The sequence below is a fragment of the Dermochelys coriacea genome, chromosome 1 (assembly GCF_009764565.3).
Source record: "Dermochelys coriacea isolate rDerCor1 chromosome 1, rDerCor1.pri.v4, whole genome shotgun sequence".
In the NCBI taxonomy this organism is placed as follows: Eukaryota; Metazoa; Chordata; order Testudines; family Dermochelyidae; genus Dermochelys; species Dermochelys coriacea.
Window position 1 is genome coordinate 117,729,302 of NC_050068.2, and position 15,005 is coordinate 117,744,306.

At 43.7% G+C, this 15,005-nt stretch overlaps 1 protein-coding gene across 2 annotated transcripts in view; it reads left to right on the forward strand.

Moving 5' to 3' along the window:
* Positions 1-4,359: 4,359 nt before the first annotated feature.
* The window catches only part of RNF149 (ring finger protein 149), a 34,607-nt gene continuing 23,961 nt past the window's right edge, over positions 4,360-15,005 (forward strand). The window contains exons 1-3 of one of the 2 annotated variants that reach the window (XM_038406818.2): positions 4,360-5,086; positions 9,836-10,086; positions 13,220-13,288. In XM_038406818.2, coding sequence (XP_038262746.1) covers positions 4,618-5,086; positions 9,836-10,086; positions 13,220-13,288 — 789 coding nt within the window. In that variant the 5' untranslated portion in view covers positions 4,360-4,617. The remainder of the gene's footprint in view (positions 5,087-9,835; positions 10,087-13,219; positions 13,289-15,005) is intronic. The other variant, XM_038406834.2, reaches the window with a different exon arrangement.

Genomic DNA, 15,005 nt, shown 5'->3' on the forward strand with positions numbered 1-15,005 from the left:
CCCAGCCTTTAGCTCCTATTTACTCCTCACCATCATTGAAATCCAATCCATCTCTCTATCTCCAACCCAGTCTCTTTCCTTGTGTCCATAGCTGGCCTCCTCCCTTCAATGTTGGGCTCCTTTCCTACCCATCTAATTAGTCAGCACTTTCTCCCCCCATTCCACCCCCCTACGTTCTTAAAACTGCATGCCCTGCAGCTGTTGTGTACAGTTCCCTTTATCTTACTGACTTTAATGCCAATTCTTTCCTCCTTTCATCTTAATCTCCTGCTCGCATCTGTGGTAGTTTTAATTTCCACGTTGATGTCCACTGGCTGCTTTTAATTGCCTTTCCATAACCTCCTCATTTGATCTTCACTTTTGGACTGACTCAATGCACCATCTTGGTCACCTCTCTTGATCAAGTTTTTATCAAACACTGCTTTTGTTCACTCTGAATTCCCTGTCTTGTCACTTGCTGTCCTTCAACACTGCTCACCTTTTGTCTGCCTCTAGTCTGTCACTAACTCCATTCATCATCTCCAGTTTACCACCCTCTGACTTCTCTGCTTCTCTTACCCCTCTTCTTTCAACTCCATGATCTCTACATTTAACTCTTTGGTCTCTGAAGCTCTTGACTCCTTTTATCTCCCACCCCACCCCTGGCAGTACTTTATATGTTCCTTTAATTCTCAGTCTTGGTTGTCCTCCTGATTTTGCTACTTTGATCTTTTTCTTGAAATGCTGAGTGCCTTTGGAGAGAGTCCTAAAACTACATTGCCAAGAAGTTTTAGAGAGTGCTCTAACTGTACTGGCTTCCTCTACTCTAGTGGTTCTCAACCAGGGGTATGTTTACCACTGGGGGTACAGAGAGGTCTTCCAGGGGTACACCAACTCATCTAGATATTTGCCTAGTTTTACAACAAACTATATTAAAAGCACTAGCGCAGTCAGTACAAACTAAAATTTCATACAGACAATGACTTGTTTATACTGCTTTATATACAGTACACTGAAATGTAAGTGCAATATTTATATTCCAATTGATTTATTTCATAATTATATGGTAAAAGTGAAAAAGTAAACAATTTTTCAATAACAGTGTGCTGTGACACTTTTGTAAGCGTATGTCTGATTTTGTAAGCAAGTAGTGAAGTGTAACTTAGGGCTATGCAAGACAAATCAGACTCCTGATAGTAGTCTGGATAGGTTGAGAGCTACTGCTATACTCCACTTTTAAAGAGTAGTTGGATTGGGGAATTTTTACTTTAACCCCTGGAATGGAAATTTTAAACATATCAACCTTCATGCTGACAGGGAAAATAGCTGTTCTGCTGGTATAAACAGGGTCAACAGTGCTCAAGGCTTGGAACTGCTACAAGGTGTTATGATCACTACTGTTCAATCAGCTTAGTGGGAAAAGGAGAAGCCTCATGTGATAACATATCAGACATAATATGATCATACCACATAATGCATTTTTTCTAAAAGAAAATGTTGGTGACTGAGAGCATTAAAAGTGGTTGGGGACTAGGGAGAGAGAGTAGCTGGGAAAACATGCAAATTACTTGGGCACTAAAAACATCATTAAATCCTTGATATAAATTTTATTTTGTATAGCTCAAACTTTCCATACAACTAAAACAATATATAAAACTGTTATCTTTATTTTTGCCTTAGGCTTTTCTCATTTTGTTCACTTTTCTTTTTATAAGTCAGTGTTCTCCAGTCTACAGGTTTTGTCTCAGACTAATATCTATAACAGTGGTTCTCAACCTTTCTGGGCTCAGGACCCATTTGTAAATGTTCATGGCCTCTCATGACCCAGTAAATAATAGTTGGAGGGTGGAGGCCCTGCGGTGGTTTCGATCAGGTCCTACCTGGCACTCACCTGACAGTGGCATCTCCTATGCTGTGGGACTGGCTGGGCTGGGTTTGGTTCTCCGTTCCAGGCATTGCAACCTCTAAGGTTTCATCATCCCTGGGGTTCGGCCCTGTCCCCCTGACTGGATCAAATTTGTGTGAGTGGAGTTGTGACCTGGCTCATGGGATTGCAGTGCCACTCAGTCAAATTTGGCCTACGCAGGGTCCCATCATCATGGTGACTGGGCCAAACCTGAATGGTGCTAGGAATCCCAGAAGTTGCAGCGCCTGGAGCAGGTAAGCGAGCACAGCCAGTTGTGTGTGACAGAAGCCATAGGAGCCACTGCCCAACCCTTTGAAACATTCTGGTGACCCAATTTTGGGTCCTGACCCAGGGACTGAGAAATCCTGGTCTACGTTTTGTTCATCCCTTTTAAAGGGGACACTTCCTGAATACTACAGTGCAAATAAGTGATGGTCACATAAACACCACCCTATAACGGAAACCTACTGACCGCTATACTTACCTACATGCCTCCAACTAACATTTAGGACACATCACACGATCCATTGTCTATAGTCAAGCCCTAAGATACAACCACATTTGCTCCAATCTCTCAGACAGAGACAAACACCTACAAGATCTTTATCAACAATTCTTAAAACTACAAGACACACCTGGGGAAGAGAGGAAACAGATTGACAGAGCAAGATGGGTACCCAGAAGTCACCTACTACAGGATAGGCCCAACAAGGAAAATAACAGAACACAACTGGCCATCACATACAGCCTCCAGCTAAAACTTCTCCAGCACATCATCAAGGATCTACAACCTTTCCTGGAAAACAATCCCTCCCTCTCACAGACCTTGGAGGGCAGGCCAGTCCTCCCTTACAGACATCCCCAACCTGAAGCAAATACTCACAAGCAACTACACACCACACCACAGAAACACTAACCCAAGAACCAATCCCTGTAACAAACCTCGTTGCCTACTCTGTCCCCATATCTATTCTAGTGACACCCTCAGAGGACCCAATCACATCAGCCACACCATCGGGGGCTCATTCACCTGCACATTTACCAATGTGATATATGCCATCATGTGCCAGCAATGCCCCTCTGCCATGTACATTGGCCAAACTGGACAGTCTCTATGCAAAAGAATAAATGGACACAAATCAGACATCAGGAACGGTAACATACAAAAGCCAGAGGTGAACACTTCAATCTCCCTGGACATTCAATAACAGATTTAAAAGTAGCCATCCTTCATCAAAAAAAAACCTCAAAAACATACTTCAAAGAGAAACTGCTGCGCTACAATTCATTTGTAAATTTAACACCATTAATTTGGGCTTGAATAGGGACTGGGAGTGGCTGGTTCATTACAAAACCAATTTTCCCTCTCTTGGTATTGACACCTGTTCATTAATTTTTGGGAGTGGACTACATCCACCCTGACTGAATTGGCCTTCAACACTGGTTCTCCACTTGTAAGTTAAGTCCCTTCTCTTCATGTGTCAGTATATTTATGCCTGCATCTGTAACTTTCGCTCCATGCATCTGAAGAAATGGGTTTTTTTACCCATTAAAAAAATGCCCAAATAAATTTGTTAATCTTTAAGGTGCCACCGGACTCCTCATCCCTTTTAAAGGTTTATTTGAGCTCTCTTTACCTTCTATGATTTTGCTCTTCTCCTTGTCATGCTCTATTTTTGCCCAGCCTCTCTATTTCTACCTGGCTTTTGACCCTCCCTTCCTCTCATCCATTTCTCTCCTTCCCATCCTCCTCTGGGGATGAGCCCTACAATGCAGATGAGGAGTATTTTGGAGGGTGGAGTGAGTGATTAGCTTGCGTGTCACCGGCCAAACGTGGGCGAGCCCGCAGCCAGGCCTTCAGTTAGTCACATCCTCTTGCTGGCACTGAAAAACAAACACAGACATCCAAGTGATCATCATCCCCTGGGTCTCGTTGGGTCTCTGCTGCCTTGGCCTTTCCAGCCCACGACCTACACCCTGGGCACGGTTGGCAGGGCTGTGAGCACCGAGAGGCGGGGAATGTCTTTTCTCCAGACCCTGCAAACGCTTCAGGGCAGGTGCCCGGCTTCACTTGGACCATTTTCAGGGGGACTCCTTCAGCTGAGCACGTGCTTCCGCGTGGGCGTCCGGATCGGGGCCGCCCAACGCCCCACGTGCCCGGGGCCGCACGCGCTCCCAACAGGGACGCTCTCCCCCAGGCCGGGAGACCCGGCGGCTCCTCGGGCACGCTTAGGGTCGCGAGCCGTTAAGGCTCCTCCTCCCCCCCCCCCCCCCAGCCCCGTGTTCTCAGGGCCAATGGTCGGGGGGAGGAGGGAGCGGGCCAGATTCCGGGGTCAGGGGTCGTTAACTCGAGGATTCCTTCCTCCCCCCACCGGCCTCTGCGCGCGCACAGGGTGGGTCTGTTGGCGGCCGCGGTTTGCGAAGGAGCCGCGCGCAGAGCCCGCCCTTCCCCCCCCCGCTAGCTCGCCGGCCGGCCCCGCCCACCGACCACGCTAAGGGGGGAGGAGCCGGCTCGGCCCGGCCTCCGCCTCCCATTAGCTGCGCTCAGGCGGCCACTCCCACTAGGGCGGGGAGGGCGCCCGTTACCTGCGCCGCGGGGGCGGGGGCGGCGGCGGCGGCCTGGCTGGGGAAGGGGGCGGCGCCCCTCCGCCTCTTATTCTTCCCGCGGCCCGGCAGGAGACGTGAGACGCAGGCGGCCCAGGTCTCCCCGCTCGCCGGGGCCGTGCCGTGCCATGCTGGGCCGTGCCCGCCTGACGCTGGTGGCGGCGGCGCTGCTGGCGCTGGGGACCCCGCGCGGCGGCGGCGGCGCCCGGCTCCTGGAGTGGTACACGGCGTGGGTGAGCACCGCCTACACCGAGCCGCTCAGCAACCGCACGGTGCGGGGCAGCGCCGAGAGCGGCCGCTACGGGGACAGCTCCCCCAAGGAGAGCGCGCAGGGCCTGGTGGGCATCCCCCGCGGCGCCTCCGCCCGCCACATGGAGGGCTGCGCCTCGGACGTCGACTACGATGTGCCCCTGCCGCCGGGGAGCCGCGGCCCGCCCGGCGGCGGGGAGCCGCCGCCGCCCTGGATCGCGCTGGTGGCCCGCGGGGGCTGCACCTTCAAGGACAAAGTCACCAACGCGGCCCGGAAGCGGGCGGTGGCCGTGGTGATCTACAACGAGCCCCGCTTCGGCAACGCCACCGTCTCCATGTCTCACCTCGGTGAGTGGGGGGCGTTGAGTCCTGGGGTCTCGGCAGAGGGCGGGGCCGGGGGGGCTCGGAGGAAAAGGGACCCAGTGGGGAGTGAGGTTTTTTTTTTTTGGGGGGGGGGGGGAGGGTGTGGAGAGAGGAGGCGAGTGTGTGTCTGGGTTCAACATTCCCCGGTGACACTAGATGCTTTTTCGGGGGCAAGGGAAAAGGGGAACACCATGAAGCGCCCTTAAAAGGGACGTGTAGGGCTTGTGTCCTGTCACTACAGGTAATACTAAAGCGAGGGGGTTTGTTTGGTAGAGGCACAAAGTTTTACACCAAGCCTTTAGGAAGGGAGGTGGAAATTATCAAGCAGTGTTGCCGTGAAACCATTAAGCAACTGCCTCCGGTCTTACTACTGTGAGAAGCACCACAGAATCTGAGCCTCCGCCATGCATCATAAGTTAATATGTTGCTCTTTTACTACGGGCTGAACAAAATTGTACTGGAGACCGCAGAGAGATGTAAAAATGGTCACTTAAGACAGGGGATTACCTTTTGGATGAGTCTTTAGTGCAGGCTTTATTGTAGTACTTGCCACTTCATCGTCAAAGTACACATTATAATCCTCACACCTTTCTGAAGTAAGGTGAGAAAAGTGAGGTATAGAGGGATCAAATTGACTTGTCTAAGCATGCCGGTCTATCTGCAGCTTACAGACAGTGTCTGTGACCCTGCCAGGGTAAGAGCTCAAGTGTTCTGGCTCCACGCAGTCTGCTGAATTTTTTGTGTATGAAAGCATTACCTGCTTGAGAACTTTATTATAATAATAATAAAAAAAAACTTTTTTTTTTTAACTACCATCAAGTATGTTTAAAGGTATAGGAGGAGACCTTCAGGGCAGGATACAAGGAGTAAGAAATCAAAGCATAGTGGGAAAAACTCTGTTGCAGATATCAGTGAACCTGCCGCTGTGTAATAATCTTACTGGTATCCAGGCAATTTTTCAAGAGGATTTTAAATAAATTTTTAGTAGGTGTTTTTTTTTTTTTCTTTTTAAAAACAAGATGCAGTTTTCTTTTTCTCTGGTAAAATTAGCAGAAAAAGTCAACTTTCGAGTGCTGTTGCTTCAAAGTATATTTGAAACCCTGAAGGGAAGTAAGTCCCTCTTGAAGTAGTAAGTGAGTGGCACCATCCTGCAAGTTGGAGTCATGATTAACTAGTACTGTTAAGCTGCTTTGTAAGGCTGTGTCTACACTAGCACTTTTGTCAGTAAAACTTTTCAGTCAGAGGTGTGAAAAAACACCCCCAACCGAAAAAATGTTTCACTGACAAAAGTACCAATGTAGACAGCACTGTGTTGACGGGAGACGCTCTCATGAAGACATAGCTACTGCTCTTTGTTAGGGGTGGTTCATTGTGCCAGTAGGGAGAGCTCTCTCTCACTGGCATAAAAGCGGCTATGTGGGAGACCTTACAACAGCACAGCTGCAGCAGTACAGTGTAAACATACCCTAAAGACTGCGCACTTTACAGCAGTGTGCCTGTGCCGCTGCCGCCTCGCCATTGTAAGTTGCACAGTGTAACTGCTCTCTGTCGCCAGGAGAGAGTTCTCCTGGTGACAAAATAAAACCACCTACAATGAGGGGCAAAAGCTTAGTTGCTGGGAGCAAACTTCATGCCAACGAAGCGCCATTCACACCGGTGCTTTTCATCATTAAAACTTTTGTCATTCAAGGGGGGGTGTTTTTTCACACCTGTGTCTGACACGCTTTTGTTGGTAACACTTTTTTAGTGTAGACATAACTTAAGTGTCAGCTTGGGCTTCCTGGATTTGGTTAATAACTCTCTTATATCCCTTATATTAGGCCTTTTTCTCCCTCCAATAATACTCTGTATGTAGAAGAAAAAAATATAAAAGTACATCCATCTTCCCCTCCCTGCTTGCACCAGATGACTTTATACTATGCCTTGTCATAGCTGCTGTCTTTGCTTTTCTGTGAAATCATCTTCTCTTTAACTTTCTGCCTACATTATTTCTTTTCCTTTCATCTGTTTTTTTTTTTTCCCCTTCTCCTTTTTAGTTTTCTATTTTTTTTTTCCTCTCCTGTTCCTTGTTTTACTTCCCTGTGCCCTCATCAGAAGGATTCATGTATCTCAGGTGAGTTCTACACTACAAACTTTTCCTGGAATTGTTGATTGGGGTATGAAGAGACATGATTCATGACCAACATAGCTGTGCTGGCAAAAGCCCTTTGTGTAGACAGCGTATACTGGCAAAACTGCGTTTTTGCTGGTATAGCTTATTTAATCAGAAGAAGGGGGAGACAACAAACAAGCGGACATATCGAATATACTTTTCTGTTTAAGATTTGCATACGTGTGGTTCTGAGCTATACACATCTAGGTTAAATGCACATCTGGAGTGGGATCTGAGCTACTTGTGGTACTTCTTTGGCTCTCTATTTAGTATTAAACTACATAGAATACGTTAAAAGTGCTTAGCAAAGTTTGATAAACCGTGCTGATAAACAACAAGATATTATAAAAAAGAGAATTTCATCTGTTGGATTACAAATAAGTAAAAGTATTTAACTTTGGATGAGTGGCTGTGCAGATGCAATGAGATTTTTTTTCAAACTTGTTTCCAGCTTCTAGAGTTGAATAAATACATGCACAGTTAGTTGATAGACTAGATGTTTGTCTTCTGGAAAAAAAAACCTCTTTTCTTGCCAGAATCTTTTCTTCTGTAGCATGTATGTGGAGATTAAAAAGTGATCTAAATTTCCTTATGTAACATTGATGAAATTTCTCTCTCTAGCTGGTAATGGTCTTTGGCTTGGTTTAAATGTAGAAATTGTTTCTGATTTCCCTCCCCCTCCCCCCATTAACTAATTACTTGTTTTTTATCCTTGTAATGCCTAGAGTGGTGGGTGTTCTGTGACCTAAAAAAAGGCCAGCTGTGACATCTTCTGGAAGGAGAGTATTATTCCATTGGAAGTGGCTCAAGCTTTAAAAACTATAGTGGTCTGTTTTTTTGTTTTGTTTTTTGTTTTTTTTGGATGAGGATATTTGTATCTTTGAAATGAATTTTCAGGTTTCAGTATTGCTTTATGTCCACTTTAGATTGTAGGTTCCTTGGGGCAGAGACATGTCTTGCTGGTTTGTAAAGCTCCATGTACAGAAATGGCAGTGTAATAATTTCTTAATACGGATGAGTGTGCAGTCCTCTTAAGCTTGTGTGAGAACCCTCCTGCTTCAGACATTATCCTGTCCAAGGATTGCCTCTAAAGGATTTAATAAATACTGGAGTCAGAAAATGTGGCCTTCTCTTGATGGGTAATGAAGGGGTTTGTTGAATTGTTAGCTTAACACAATTGAAATACTCTGTGCAGGCTAACACACTTGAAGCTGCAGAATGTTGTAGTTTAGGAGGGAGCCTGGGTGATGTGACCAGCTAACATCGTTTCAAACACAAATAGCCTACGTTTTAATGAGGTTTTGCAATTGTGACATTAACGCAATTGGAAAAAACATTTTTGCCCATCAAAACATATCTTCACGGGGAGGGAATGATCTTGAATAAGCAGTCTGGAATGTATAAGGAAGCCCATTATGTTGATCCCAACTTTAAAACCTGAGGTCAATAGTTTCCTAAGTAGGCTGGGTTGAAATCATTCCCTACACCACCCCAGGATATCAAGCTGGCTTCTTGTAGTTCCATTCCTTCTTGTCTCAGAACTGGGAGGAGAAAAGCAGGCTGGAAAATGTAATCCTTTGAGGAACCATAATAGTTTTAGCATACAGGGAAATAGTGGACAATACAAACGGCACTCTTGTCTCCTCCCAGGTCATCCGAAAGTTGCACCTGTGGGTCTCCAGAATATTGTTAGCAAGTAAACCCCCTTTCTTTGTTAGGTGCAATTTATTTACTTTAGAAAGATGTTGAGACAGACACCTCTGACGAAGGTCTGAGAATACGCTGTTTTCAATAAACTGAAATAAAGCCCCAGGGAAGGGGAAATTGTGGTTTTGTTTACTCTAAGTCCCATGCGTGTCTTCTATTTATTGTCTGGCCTGTCACAGTGCTCTTCTTTTTTTTTTTTTTTTTTTTTTTTTAAAGCACTTAACTTCAAGTAACTCTCACATGAAGATAAAGACTTTTCAAGTAGAGTTCCTAAGTGTTTCCACAGCACAAACTCTGACAGATACCATTTAAAAAGACTTGAAATTCCTGTTGGTTCCATCATAGAGTAATACTTGGGATCTGGCTTGAGTACTTTGGGATCTGACTTTAAACTGTATTTCATAGAACAAAAGAGCTTGATCATTTTGTCACATTTTCAGCTACTACTTTAGAGTTATGAACTAACAAATGGATGCTTGTGAATGCATTCTAATACTTTAAATAGAGACTTCAAAGCCTGATAAATTGTACAGATCTTTTTATTTGCTAAATGAATCTTCAGCTCAGCATCCCATTGTATTCTGTGGAATGAGGCATGTGGGGCCTCAATAGATGTTTTATTTCAACTATGTCTGGTTTGTGTATAAATTCTTACATTATTCCATTTGAGAATTTCACAATGTAAGCTGTTTTTAGTAATTAAACTTGCTTTGTCAAAGTAATTTTGCTTTGTTTTCAGAATTTTAAGCATTTTCCATTAATCTTGTCCACCTCTTATATTTTAACTTTTTAAAGGATTGAATTGCATTCGGATAATAAACTGGAGTAAGTGTGCATTCTGTTGACTCTTTTTTTCCCCCCCTTTTCTCTAACAGGAACGGGCAATACAGTGGTAATTATGGTTGGATATCCAAAAGGGATAGAAATTTTGGAACCAGTACGCAGAGGGATTCCAGTAAAAATGACTATTGGTGTTGGCACAAGACATGTGCAAGAATATATCAGTGGACAGTCAGTTGTGTTTGTAGCCATCGCCTTTATCACCATGATGATTATATCACTAGCCTGGCTCATATTTTACTATATACAACGTTTTCTATATACTGGGTCGCAATTTGGAAGCCAGGTAATTGCAGATGGTGGTGATGATTTTTAAAAGTAACCTTATTAAAAGTTTTTAAAGTTTGTTTTCTCTCCTCTACACATCTCCTGTAAAATTCTTTGTCTGGATCCGATACTAATTTTATTGAAATGTTGTTTAGTGCCATATTTTCTCGTCTGACAGTCCATGGATACTGCTTAGAATTAATTCATTTTTAAATGAATACACTTATAAGCAGCATGTTAATTGGCATCTCAAGCCTATTTAGCTTTAACTAGATTTTTATCTGAAATATCTGCCTCCTACCGGATCAATGTTTAACTTAGAATTGGGCAACAATTTTAGTGAAACTTGATACAGAGCAATGTTTGATGACTAGTGCTCGCTGGGTGAGAAGTATTCTCTTTTTTTTTTCCTCCCAATTAAAACTGTAACTTCAGAAAAGGAGGAGGAAGCAATTCCCTATCTTCAGCTAGAGAGCTCTGAGTAAAGTTTAATGGAGAGTCAATGGGCCAGCCACTAATGCTCTTAAATTAACCGGTAGTATCCTATAAACCTAAAGTGTTGTGTTGTAAAGCTTTACAAAAGCTGACCCTGAAGCTGGCATTGTAATTGTAGTTCAGCCCCAATCCTCTGGTGGGCCACAACCTGGAAATTGATTGCAGGGGGAATGCCCAGTGAGTTGCAGCAAATTAATTGGGCCGCTAGGACCCAGTAAGAGCTGGGGGCGAGGCAGGAGAGGATCAGTTCATTCCCCCTCAGTTGCTGCTGCAGCTACTTCCTTTGCCTCTTTACAGTCCCTCTGCTTTTCAAGAGCAGTTCATCTGTGCTTACTTCTCCAAACTAATGGAGATTTGGCCCCAGGGTGAGCACAAAGGGCTGTGCAGTCAACTTTATATCTCTTCAGGAAGTGCTGTTCCAAACTTCTGGAGCTGATTGCTGGGGAAAGAATAGGCAATCAGCAGCCCCATTGGTGTAGCTCACTTGTGGTGTGGTTGTGTGTGGGGTTTTGTTTTTTATTGTGAGACCCATGAAATAGATGGGAAATCAACTTGTGAGGGGGGGGAAAAAAATCCAGTCTTTGGGATGTGGGACAACTTCAGCCATTTTGTGGGCTGCAGGGGAAAAAAAAGGTTAATCATTAGTCTAGTGGACTGCATATGGGGATGAGATTCAGGAGCTATCCAGTTCAAAATCTGCCTTTGCTACTGACTTGCATGGCCTGGAGGGGAGGCAATCAATCATTAACCTGCTTTCCCAGTCAGTAAAATGAATATAATACCTCCATAGAGGTATTATAAGAAGCAGAGATTTTTGTACAATGCATTGAAAATTAAGCCCTGTGCAAGGATTAGGTGTTACCAATAAATTTTTTTCCTGGAACTTCATATTTCCAGTCCAAATTAAATCTGGTGGTGTGGAAAATACTTTCATAACAGTATGTGCAAATTGCTAATAGTTGAAAAATCCTATACTTAATCTGTTTCATAAAGCTAGAACATAATTGGATAGATTATGAAAAGATATTTTTAAACATGTGTAATGAGGTGCCCCAAGATGATGAAAATATGCCTAAGAATGTGATCCTACAAACTTCAGTCATACAAGTTGTAGTCCTACTTGAGAGGATAGATCTTGTTTAAGGGTTATAGGATCAGCTCTAAAACTGAGAAGAGACTATTACAGGCTGTCTTTTGGAAACCCTAATTTAATTGGTAGAGTTTTTTTTTTTTGTTTTTTAAAAAAGAGAACCTTTGCAGTTGGAAGCACTGTTACTATTCAGTGGCAAAATCTGATATACCTTTTCTAATCAATTTTATAAAAAGTTATATTGACTTCATTGTTTAAAATTAGTATTGTGCAAAAAGTAGATTGTGTAAATGGTGAATATTAAGTTCAATGTTTTTTTTTGGGGGGGGGGGGGTGGAGGACACATGTGAAGTGGTGTTGGTATCTTATGCCCTGATGGTGGATTTGGGTCCATGTGGAACTCCCCTGGATTTCTGAATAGGCATGAAGCTTCACCTGTATGTATCCAAATACAGGATTTAGGTCACCCTTAAGAATTTTTTACTTTAATGAACATTTAACTATACAGTGTCCTCTTAAATTGAAGACCTCTCCGCATGCCATTCATGTTACAATAAGGGGCATATGTTTGCATTTGCAGTGGAAAAGAAAATTCGAGACCCAGACTGAGCAGAATAAACTTTTTCTGTAATCCATATGGTAACATCCATTGTTTCATGTTCTCTGTGTATATAAAATCTCCCCACTGTATTTTCCACTGAATGCATCCAATGAAGTGAGCTGTAGCTCACAAAAGCTTATGCGCAAATACATTTGTTAGTCTCTAAGGTGCCACAAGTACTCCTTTTCTTTTTGCGAATACAGACTAACACAGCTGCTACTCTGAAACCTGTCATCTGGAAAAAGTATCTTTATTTTAATCCTAGCTCTATATCAGGAGGGGCTATTTAAGGTGTGATTGCTCCTTCCTCCCCATGCCCTCCTCTCTTACATGTAGTTGTAACTTTGCAGGGAATATGTAGCAGGTTAAATTTATTTGTAGAATTATGCAATTCATATGATTTTCTTAAACATCTCAGGTTAAATAAAATACATTCTCTGATGATCATTGTCTGTGTCAGACCTCTTGGCAAGATAACGGGGAAGATCAGTATGCTGCAGATACCCCGTTGTGTCTTGACGTTACTTTTTAACTATCTATTATGCACTACCAGTATATTTGCTCATTGGATTAACTGTGGTCCTGTTATGTCTCCCCTTCTTCCTCTCTGCACTGGTTGCCTCTATAGTGGCGAATTGATTTTGTCCTTGTCCCCACGTGTATCTGCACTCTGACAGTACCCAATTTCTATGCATCTCATCACTGTTTATACCAATAGTTGATTGTGTATTTGCTGTAGTGCCCCATACAGTGTGGAACTCATTCCTCCTTAATGTGCATTGGTGGGTGGAAGGCTTTATAAACCTACTACAGTGACAAAAGGTGGAAATTTCCTGAATGTATTTGAAGACTTTGTAAACTATACAGAAAACTCTAGTATTGAAAGTTTTTCATAATTCAGTTAAAAGTGAGAGTACCAAACTGAACTTGTGTAACATTATTTTAAACATTCTCTTACCACTTAAGGGCCACAGAAAAGAAACCAAGAAAGTGATCAACCAGCTTCAGTTGCATACTGTGAAGCGTGGAGACAAGGTAATTTAGCAACTTAAACTATTTTGTTTGGTCAGAATTGTCTTTGCAAGCTGTCTTTGTATTTATGGTTTTTTGTTTTTGTTTTTTTTTTGTTTTTTTTTTTTTAAAGACTTTAACTCCTATTGGGCTGTCTATAAATTAGAGTGCATGACTGTCTCCTCTTGTTTGTCGTTAACCTGTATTTCTCTGTCTAGAAGCATGAAGGCCGGTATTTAACATCTAACAAATATATTTACCAGCATAGGATCTTGGCTAGTGCCAAATATCAACATTACAGTTGAATTGTGCAATATTTCCCATGATCTGTTCATTACACAATTCCATGTATTACAAATCTGTTAGTCTTGATACTGTTTTCTTTTTATGATTCTAGAATAGGAAGAAATGCATACAAATTGTGATTAATCCTTTAAAGAATGTCCATGAAGTAATGATTAGAAATATGTAAAAATCTTTGGGAATGAGACAAAGAAATAGCTTATTTAAAATGTATATATTAACAAAGCTTGACAGGTCTTCACTTCTGGACTTGCTCTACATCCTATGTGGGCTTATTTTTTGAGACTATAGGCAGATTTGCAAAGACCGGTTAAATTTAATATAACTTACTGGAGCAGGTGCACTTCTGTGAAATGAAAAGGAGTACTTGTGGCACCTTATACATAGAGAACGTGAAACAATGGGTGCCACCATACACACCGCAACCAGAGTGATCGCCCAAGGTGAGCTACCACCAGCAAGGGGGGGGGGTGGGACTTTTGTAGTGACAATCAAGGTGGGCCACCTCCAGCAGCTGACAAAAACGTCTGAGGAACAGCGGGGGGGGGGGGGGAGCACAAACATGGGGAAACGGTTCCACCCTGTGCAATGACCCACCCACTCCCAGTCTCCACTCAAGCCCAAGTCAATTGTATCCAGTTTGCAAACCAATTCCAATTCTGCAGTCTCTCGTTGGAGTCTGTTTTTGAAGTTTTTTTGTTGAAGGATAGCCACTCTTAGGTCTGTGATCGAGTGACCAGAGAGATTGAAGTGTTCTCCGACTGGTTTTTGAATGTTATAATTCTTGACGTCTGATTTGTGTCCATTCATTCTTTTACGTAGAGACTGTCCAGTTTGGCCAATGTACATGGCAGAGGGGCATTGCTGGCACATGACGGCATATCACATTGGTAGATGCGCAGGTGAACGAGCCTCTGATAGTGTGGCTGATGGTGTCCCCTGAATAGATATGTGGACAGAGTTTGCAACGGGCTTTGTTGCAAGGATAGGTTCCTGGGTTAGTGGTTCTGTTGTGTGGTTGTTGGCGAGTATTTGCTTCAGGCTGGGGGGCGTCTGCAAGCAAGGACTGGCCTGTCTCCCAAGATCTGTGAGAGTGATGGGTCGTTCTTCAGGATAGGTTGTAGATCCTTGATGTGTTGGAGAGGTTTTAGTTGTGGGCTGAAGGTGATGGCTAGTGGTGTTCTGCCATTTTTCCTGTTGGGCCCGTCCTGCAGCAGGTGACCTCTGGGCACTCCTCTGGCTCCGTCAATTTGTCTCTCCACTTCAGCCGGTGGGCACTGTAGCTGTAAGAATGCTCGACAGAGATCCTGCAGGTGTCAGTCTCCGTCCGAGGGGCTGCAGCAAACGCGGCCGCATCGTAGAGCTTGGTTGTAGGTCCATTGTCTACAACTGTTGCCTCCAACTAAAACCTAAAAGTGGCAATACTTCAACAAAAAAA